Source organism: Apodemus sylvaticus, chromosome 20 (genome assembly GCF_947179515.1).
Source record: "Apodemus sylvaticus chromosome 20, mApoSyl1.1, whole genome shotgun sequence".
Lineage (NCBI taxonomy): Eukaryota > Metazoa > Chordata > Mammalia > Rodentia > Muridae > Apodemus > Apodemus sylvaticus.
Genome location: NC_067491.1, coordinates 4452899 through 4462382, shown reverse-complemented (window position 1 = coordinate 4462382; position 9484 = coordinate 4452899). Strand labels below are relative to the sequence as shown.

General features: G+C 46.9%; 1 protein-coding gene across 2 annotated transcripts; it reads right to left on the bottom strand.

Annotated features, from left to right (window-relative positions):
• Positions 1-1125: 1125 nt before the first annotated feature.
• On the bottom strand, positions 1126-8663 carry Cdk2 (cyclin dependent kinase 2). 2 transcript variants are annotated; one of them, XM_052165494.1, is made up of 8 exons: positions 8329-8663; positions 7540-7617; positions 7320-7440; positions 5905-6075; positions 4911-5012; positions 3132-3275; positions 2629-2832; positions 1126-2366 (listed from the first exon to the last, which is right to left on the bottom strand). In XM_052165494.1, exons 1-8 carry the CDS (start codon positions 8442-8444, stop codon positions 2262-2264), a joined length of 1041 nt encoding a protein of 346 aa, XP_052021454.1. In that variant the 5' UTR covers positions 8445-8663; the 3' UTR covers positions 1126-2261. The 2 variants fall into 2 exon arrangements, with proteins under 2 accessions (XP_052021454.1, XP_052021455.1); XM_052165495.1 differs by lacking the exon at positions 3132-3275.
• Between the last annotated feature and the right edge of the window lie 821 nt (positions 8664-9484).

The window sequence follows — 9484 nt, the reverse complement described above, 5'->3', positions numbered from 1 at the left end:
TGTCAAATTAAGAAAGTAAAGACCTGAAACCAGAGAACTAGACTTTTTTTTTTTTTTTTTTTTTTTGGTTTTTTTTGAGACAGGGTTTCTGTGTAGCCCTGGCTGTCCTGGAACTCACTCTGTAGACCAGGCTGGCCTTGAACTCAGAAACCCACCTGCCTCTGCCTCCCAGAGTGCTAGGATCAAAGGCATGGGTCACCACCGCCCTGCAAACTTTATCTTGTAAGTTCTTTTTCTTACCCCAAAGCTAAGGACTGAACCCAGGGCCTTGTTCTTGCTAGGCAAGCGATCTACCACTGAGCTAAATCTCCAACCTCTTATAAATTCTTTTTAATGGAGCATTAGAGAACAGTAGTTTTTGTGTGAATTGCCTGATTTTTTGATGGTACAAAACCATGACAACGGGAGCTGGAGAGATGGCTCAGCGGTTAAGAGCACGGACTGCTTTTCCAGAGGACCTGAGTTCAACAGTATACTCAAAAATAAAACAAATACATCTTTAAAAAAAAAAATAACAGAAAGTGGTAGTCTGAAGACACATCAGCCTCCTAAATTTTCACATTATTGATATTTTCTCAATGGTTTTTAAATGTGAAAAAAAACATTTAGACAACTTTGATGAGGATTTTGTTGTACTGAGGACTGAACCTAGGGCCCAGAGACAAACTAGAGGCATACCATTCCTGCAGAAGACTCAAGACCTGTTCACAGTACCACACTATGCTGCTCACAGCTGTCTGTAACTTTAGGAGAGATGCAATGCCCTTTCCTGGCCTCTGCGGACACTTGAGATTCACGTGTACATACAATTTAAAAACCAGAACAAACAAATGAAACCCTACACAAAATGCAGAAAGACTGCTGGGACATGGAGTGTTGAGATGAACGCCTCTGGAGCCCACTTGAGTCAAGTTGCTGCTAAGAGAAAAAACTGAAACATTGGTGTGCCCATGTGAGTAGGGAAAAGTAGGAAGGAAGCTTCTTCAGTTTCTCCACCCTTAGAAAGGCCCCACGACAGAGCACGGGAGGGGGGCCTGCACATATAAGGCACTGCTTATTCGCATCCAGAATTTCACCCACACCATTCATTCTTTCAGTAAAAAAATAAATGAATGAGACTCACACTACAGCTGAAAATATTTTCTTTTAATGAATTACAAACTAAATTACAAATAATATTAACAGAACACTGGAGACAAGGGGTGGGAGAAAAAAGTCGTAAAAGAAATAATTTCTTTAAACAATTACAAGATGCCAAAGTGCACATGGCAACAAATCCATCCACACTAATAAAAAAAAAGAAAAAAAGAAACAACAAAACCACTAAAATATCCAAACTACTCTAACTTGAAATATAAATATAATTGTTCACTCTTTTATAGAAAATTTCCCCCAATGACCTAACAAGGCCAAAGCCTTTAAAAAATATCTAGCTTGCTTCCACTCCTAGGGAGTGAGGTGTGACTCTCAGAAGAGGATGTGATAACAAGGCCCTCTGACAACTGAAGAACTGAACTTCAAAAGGAGGGCTGGGAATCTGGCTCATTGGTGGTGCATTTGCTTAGTGAGGGCAAGGTCCTGGGTTCAGGCGTCAGCACCAGAAAACAGTAAGATTGCTAAAAAGAGAAATTCAAGTGTCTTTCACCTTGCCCTGTGAACCACGATGAACAGGCTAGAGTGAAGCGCAGCCCTGTGCCCTCCTGGCTCTTCTTGCCTGGGGTGGTAGACAGGGCACTGGAGGGAATCATTTCTTCTGCTTCTCCAACCAGGCCTCCTTGATTGCTAGGTCAGGCCAAAGGCTAAAACTAAGGTACAAACGGCTTAGGTCTATTTTCAATCTAATTTATTAAAACGGCCCCCTCTTGCTTGGTTCTGAACTGTCCCAATTTAGGCTTCTGCTCATCAGTTCACAAAACAGTGGCAGCAGGAGTCTGGGGGAGTTTCCCTCAACGTGGTAATTGTGAGACAGTCATAAGATTGGGATGGCAAAACCTGACACGGGAGAACTGTCAGTCTTGCTCTGAATACCAATCCTTCTCAGTAACGGCTAAGAAGAGGGAGAGAAGCTGGTGGAAGCCTGGGTAAGTGCATCTAATGCCAAAACCTTTCCCCTTTTCACCTAATCCTTCCCTGTACCTCTGAGTCCCCAGAACTGACGGCCAAGAGAAAAGGCACAGCCAGAAAACAGCAGAAGGCTGACCTGTATCCAAAAGGCCCAGAGTCAGGTCAGACCCCAGGTGGAGAGGGCTTTGGGAAGAACATCAGAGTCGAAGGTGGGGCACTGGTTTAGTCACATCCTGGAAGAATGGGTGAGCCAGGGCTGCTTTGGCTGAAATCCGCTTGTTGGGGTCATAGTGCAGCATTTGCTGGAGAAAGAAAGGTATTCTGACTTCAGCGATGTGGCAGCGGTGCAGACAGACAGCAGGTGTACTCAGAAACTAGGGAACCAGTACTCCTCTTACCGAGTTCTCATTTGCCTCCTCCCGCATCTGAACTAGTCTACTGATGGAGGAAGCAAAGGCTAAGGTACTTCTAAGAGGGTTTAGGGGCTTAGCTTTTCTTCATCCAGGGAAAGCTCCTCTCTGGGAAGTGGGAAGGGGCTTACAGGGATCTATTCCGGGCACTTACTGATAACAAGCTCCGTCCATCTTCATCCAGGGGAGGCACAACTTTGCTAAAATCTTGCCGAGCCCACTTGGGGAAACTTGGCTTATAGTCAGGCATAGAAGTAACTCCTGGCCAAACCACCTCATCTGGGGTCCCCAGAGTCCGAAAGATCCGGAAGAGTTGGTCAATCTCAGAATCACCAGGGAATAGGGCCCGGCGGGTCACCTGAAAATGGGGAAAGAGGCAAGCCAAGGCCCACACAGACGTCAGTCCACATTACCCTTGTACAAAGGAGGTTCCCATAGGCGGTGAAAGGTCAGCAGGGCCCATGACTCCCCTCCCCAGGGCTTATCATGGGGTCGGTCATACAGAGCTAGAGACAATAAAGTCCCTTATCTGTCTCCTTGCCCCTCCTTCCTTCCCCCAACCGTGGCTTCATAGATCCCCAAGGTTGGGTGGGGCTGGGAGGGGGTGAATGTCTGGGGTGCCACTGACACGTAGCAAAGGGATCCCAAGCCACTCACGGGGTATGGGGTAGACACTGCGGTCATCCCCCCTCCTTGTGATGCAGCCACTTCTAGATAGGAGCACAGCGGGCAGAGACTGTGTCTTCCATTTCTTCTGTGCTCCCCACAGCACTTAGCATGGTGCTGGGTACACACTAGGTGCTTAACAAATATTTTTTGATGAATTGAGAGAGGAATATGGGCAATTGTAAAGGTAATGGTGGATAAATTCACATTCTATATGTATATCTATATCTAAGCTAATGGTCTCCAAGCCCCCAGTTTCAACCCAAAGGACCATAAAAATACTACTGATCTGTCTACCCATTATTGCATTAAATGGGATGGGAGCTCCAATATGAAGCTAGGCTTAAAGGATCCTTCAATCTGAAAAGCCAGAGGTTGAGGGGGCAGGGCATGACCAAGTCTACAAAAATAATAGGTGTGGGTTAGTTGGACCTGTTTGCCTTTACTAAATCCCTTGTTTCTAAAAAGAGGTCTAGGACTGGAGAGATGGCTCAGCAGTTATGAGCACTGACTGCTCTCCCAAAGGTCCTGAGTTCAAATCCCAGCAACCATATGGTGGTTCACCACCATCCGTAACTTCTGTCTGAAGATAGCTGCAGTGTACTCACATATAATAAATAAACCAAAAAAGAAAAAGAGAAAAGAAAAAAATAATTTAAAAAAAAGAAAACGGTCTATAGGACAAATGGAGACAAAACAGACCTGTCCAACCCTTGATACTGTGACATGATGTTGTCATCCACAAAGTTCAAGCTCAAATGTCATTAAATCAAATGTTAAAAAATTAAAGCTGAGCCAGGCAGTGGTGGCGCACGTTTGTAATCCCAGCACTGTGGGAGGCAGAGGCAGGCGGATTTCTGAGTTTGAGGTCAACCTGGTCTACAGAGTGAGTCCCAGGACAGCCAGGGCTACACAGAGAAACCCTGTCTTGAAAAAAACCAAACCAACAAAAAAAAAAAAAAAAAAAAAAAAAAAAAAAACCCAAAAAACAAAAAAATTAAAGCTGGGTGCACACCTTTAACCCAGCACTCGGGAGGCAGAGGCAGATAGATCTTTCAGTTTGAAGCCAGCCTGGTCTACGGAATAAGTTCCAGGACAGCCAGGGCTACACAGAGAAACCTTGTCTTGTAAAACAACTCCCCAAAAACCAAAACACCAAAACAAACAAGTAAACAAAAAACCCAAAGCAAAAACCAACAAACAAAACCCAAACCAACCAAAAGCAACAACAAAAAAAATAGCACTAACAAAACAAAAACCACTCTTTTAACTAAGTTTATGATTTTGTGTTGAGGCCACAGTCACAGCTATCGTTGGAAGCATGTGGCCTGTGGGCCACCTGTTGTACTAAATGGAATTCATTCTTCCACATATTTGAGGATTAAGGCCGGAACAGCTGAATGAGTAGAGCCAGCAGGGCGGCTCCTGCCTGTCACGGCATCCCATGGGCCAGAGGGTAATGGTGGAAAGTGGAGCCCAAGCAGAAGATCAATAATACCAAGCCAGTCGGGGCTACGTGGAGAGACTATCTCAAAACAGAGCCACAAAAACGAAACAGAATGGCTGAATGGGTACAGAGTGGTATATATACCAGATAACTAAATCTGTTTACGGATATTCCAAAATGTTGGTGTCGGGGCAACCACCTCTACAGTGGTGGTACTTAAGAGAACCCTGTGATGAAAGGCCCATGGTTCCAGGCCAGGAAAAGGGCTTTGCTCTTGGATGTAGGCGTGGGTGGGCCGCATGGAACATGGCGGGCCTCCATACCATTTCAGCAAAGATGCAGCCCAGGCTCCAGATATCCACGGCTGTGGAGTAGTACTTGCAGCCCAGAAGAATTTCAGGAGCTCGGTACCACAGGGTCACCACCTGGGGAACAAGAAGACAATAGGGGTTACAAGGCAGGGAGGGTCACATACCTCAGTTCAACGAAACCCTGTTACCAGCTTCTTTTTAAAAAGGGTTTTATTATTATTTTTTTATTTCAATAATGTGCACACATGCATGTCTATGAAGGTTTCCACAACTTCATGCAGTGTCCTCAGAAGCCAGAAGAAAGTGTGTTGATACCCTGGAGCTGGAGTTAAGGGTGATTGCAAACTGCCAGACATGGGCTCTGGGAATTGAACTCAGGTTATTTGCAAGATTATACAATCCTAACTGTTGAGTCATCTGTCTATCCAATCATGTAATTCTAAATCCCCAGATTTGAGATGTTCCTGGAAAATCTGAGATATTTAAACAGTATAGCAACCGGTTTTCCTGTCCTAGTATCTAAGTCCAGGCAACCTTATTGTATGAATTCAGTGCATATTATCTTAAGACCCTTTGAGCTGGGCAGTGGTGGTGCACGCCTTTCATCCCAGCACTTGGGAGGCAGAGGCAGGCAGATTTCTGAGTTTGAGGCCAGCCTGGTCTACAAAGTGAGTTACAGGACAGCCAGGGCTACACAGAGAAACCCTGCTTCGAAAAAAACAAAACAAAACAAACAAACAAAAATTCCCAGCACCCATATGGCAGTTCACTACAATCTGTAACTACAGTTCCAGGGTATCAGACGCTTTCTTTTGACTTGTGAGCACCAAGCAGGCTGTGGTACAGATATACGCAAGCAAAACACTCACGCTTTACATAAATAAATACCCTTGGGTTGTCAGCGATTCCATTTACCAAGGAACTCTTACCCCAGAACTCTGGTAATTTCTGAATGCTGTTACAAACATCTCCCAAGACTCTTAAAGAAAACCATCAAGGGACTTACCTCATGAGTGTAAGTTCGGACAGGGACTCCAAAGGCTCTTGCTAGTCCAAAGTCTGCCAGCTTGATAGACCCCTCTGCATTGATAAGCAGGTTCTGGGGCTTAAGGTCTCGGTGCAGGACACGGTGAGAGTGGCAGAATGCCAGGCCCTGGAGCAGCTGGAACAGATAGCTCTGGCAAAGGAGAAAGGGAGGTTTGTTTTTCCATCACAAGGGACAGATACGACTTTCCCTCAACATTCAATAAAACCTTAACTATATTAGATGAGAACTACATTATGTATAGTTAGGGCGGCCGGTGAGGGGGGTTGTTTAATTCTTTATTTACATTTATTTATTTATTTGTTTGTTTTTATTTATTTAGAGGGGGCAGGGGCATGCCACGGTGTATGTGTGGAAGTCAGAGGACAACTTGCAGAAGTCTGTCTTCTTGTGTGGGACCTGGGGATGGAGTTCAGGCCGTCAGGCCATCAGGCTTGGAGGCAGACTCTTTTACTTGCTGAGCTATCTTGTCAGCCCTGTTTGTTTGTAGGGCCTGGAACTTTGTAGCTTGGCTGCCCTTGTACTTACAGACACCCTCCTGCCTCAGCCTCCAAGTGTTAGGATTATAAGCACGAACCAACACACATAAGTACAACATAACCACACATTGTGTGTGTGTGGGGGTGTGTGTGTGTGTATGGGGGTGTGTGTGTATGTTTTTATTTTTTTTTTATTTTCTATATTCTTTGTTTACATTCCAATTGTGTTTTTTTTGTTTGTTTGTCTCCCCCCCCCCCAGGACAGGGTTTCTGTGTATAGCCCTGGCTGTCCAGGAACTCACTCTGTAGAGCACCAGATTTCTGTAGATCAGAAATCCATCTGCCTCTGCCTCCCAAGTGCTAGGATTAAAGGTGTGTGCCACCAATGCCTGGCTAATAAGGATCTCTTTCACTGAATTTTCAGTCTGCCAAGGACATAGACCAGATACTACTCCCTTTTTTATTTTATTTTATTATTTTTTTTGCATACCCTTTCAATACCCTGCGGCTAGCACACTGAAGGTGTGGAACTGTGTGTTGATACATTCAAAGTAGTTCCAGGAGTGAACCCAGCTCAAAAACAGACAACAGAGACTCACTGGTTATTTCTCCCCTGCATCACAAGTAGAAAAATTTTTTCAAAGAACCCACCAACTGCCCTCAATATCCTTTATCTGAGTGTTATCTGATCTCCTTCCTGCCTGAACTGCTTAGGTTGACTCACAGGAGCTCAATTTTGATTTTTCTGCCCATCCTAGGGTTAATGGCTAATGAGCAGGAAAGGGAGGAATGTTAAAGTCTGAAGTCTGAGAAAAAGCCAAAATGAATCATTACCTGACTGAATTACCTGCCTCCAGTTTTCCCTAAACTATGTGGGCTGGCACTGAACAGGATTACCTTGATGAGGGGAAGAGGGATGCCCATGAGAGCGGACGCATCCATAAATTTCTTGAGGTCCTGGTGCAGAAATTCAAAAACCAGATAAAGCTTATTTTCTGTGTGGATGACATCCAGCAGCCTGCAAGAGAGGGTCCAGGAAAACAGAGTTGAGGGAGAGAAATTCCGAAGCTAAGCAAGCAGAATTCATCTTGGTGATGGTGTCTCAGACTAGACTTACTTGACGATATTAGGGTGGTTAAGTTCCTTAAGGAGAGAGATCTCTCGGATGGCAGTACTGGGTACACCTTCAGTCTCACTTGGAGAGGTTTGGGAAAGCAGAGACAAGAATACGGTTACAAACATCATTCTCTCAGGGATATATATATATATATTATATCATCCCCCCCCCCAAACCCGTGAGCAAGGCAGCAAGGAAAGGTGCTGTGGGGAGTCAATTCCTGGGTAGTCAGGGTGTGGCTTTTAGACATAGTTAAGGTCATTATTTCCTCTTTTCCCAGTGGAAGTTAAGAAGAGCCTCCAGGTGAATGAAAAGCAGAGGAAAGGTAATAGGGGAGGGGGAGAGTAGCTCCCAGCCTCCCCAGAGGGCCAGTGAGTCTCAACTGCCATTCTTTTCAAAGAGGGCGAGGGTTCTAAGTATGGTGCTGGAGCAGCGAGGAGAGACTTCTCTGGTTACCACACAACCCAACTCCATGAACAACAGCCCTGGGCACTACCCCGCTCCCACCCGCGGCTTTCAATCCCACGTCTCCGCGGCTTGCAGATTTGGGAGCACAGCGGGTGGAGCACGACGAGAAACTTTCCCCTGAATTCTAGCCCCGGCAGTGCCGTCCGTCGGGGCGGGGGTCCGCCGTCCGCCAACCCACCGCTCGTCGGGCGTCCCTCCCCGCGACCTTCCGGTCCGGTGCGCTCCGCTCCGGTCGGGGAGGCTACCCGCCTGTTGGGGAAGGGGGTTGGGGGACAGCCGGGAGCTCCCGGCTAAGGAGTTCCGGCTGCGGAGGCCACTCACGTGTCGAGCCGGATTTTCTTAAGCGCCACAACTTCTCCCGTCAACTTGTTTTTGGCTTTGTACACCACCCCGTACGTGCCCTCGCCAATCTTCTCCACCTTTTGGAAGTTCTCCATGGAGCGCGCTGGTGAGGCGGCTCAGGCCCCCCGGGAGCGGGGCCCGGGAACCTGACGAAAGCGGGCCGGACCGGCGGAGCGGAGGACCTGGGGGCCTGGTGAGCACGGCAGCCCCCAGCTCGGGATGGAACGCAAGCGGAGCTCAGCCCTTGACAATTTGTCCAACTTGAAACAATGTTGCCGCCTCCCCCACAGCTCCAGACTGCCATCCGAGGCCCCGCCCCTCCTTCCCGCGTTTCCCTGGCCCCGCCTCCCGCCCTTCCGATTGGTTCGCGTCACGAGGGCGGACCGGACCCCCGCGCTCCCGCCTCAGAGGCCACGCCCTGGGCGGGCGAGCGGGCGAGCCTCGCAGCCCAACTTTTCCTCAGTTCCTGGTTTAGGCTCCGCAGGCCGGAACTGGGGATGTTTCTGGTCTACGGATTTTATTATTACCTTTCTCTCACAATTTTCACCACCCCTTGGGTGAGATTAGATTCCACCTGGCAAAGAGAGTCTCCTTTAAAAAGCAAAACCTGCCGGGCGGTGGTGGCGCACGCCTTTAATCCCAGCACTTGGGAGGCAGAGGCAGGCGGATTTCTGAGTTCGAGACCAGCCTGGTCTACAGAGTGAGTTCCAGGACAGCCAGGGCTACACAGAGAAACCCTGTCTCGAAAAAAACCAAAATAATAATAATAATAGTAATAGTAATAATAATAAAAACCTGGGAATCTTTAAAAGAAAAAGAATATGTATTTTATTTTAAATTCTCGTGTGTGTGTCTTTTTTTTCCTCACTTTATTTTTTTCAGTAGTAGGAGAGGTGGTCCTATGGTTAAAACTGCGCTTTCAAAGGTCCTGAGTTAAATTTCCAGCAACAACATGGTTGCTCACAGCCATCTGCTGTTTTTGATCTTGTGTGTGTCTTTGCGCGTCTGTATGTAAGTTTTCACATAAGCGGCAGATCCCCTGGAGCTGAGGTTCTAGGCGGTCGTGAGCCTGGCTTGAGTGCTGGAACTGAACTCTGGTCTTCTGCAAGAGCAGTCTGAGCTCTTAACAGCCATG

Coding starts and splice junctions, on each gene's coding strand:
- Cdk2 (XM_052165494.1), bottom strand. CDS start 8,444: ATGGAGAACTTCCAAAAGGTGGAGAAGATTGGCGAGGGCACGTACGGG. Junction 7,618..8,328: donor AAGAAAATCCGGCTCGACAC/GTGAGTGGCCTC, acceptor AACCTCTCCAAG/TGAGACTGAAGGTGTACCCA. Junction 5,013..5,904: donor TCCGAACTTACACTCATGAG/GTAAGTCCCTTG, acceptor CTTGTTCCCCAG/GTGGTGACCCTGTGGTACCG.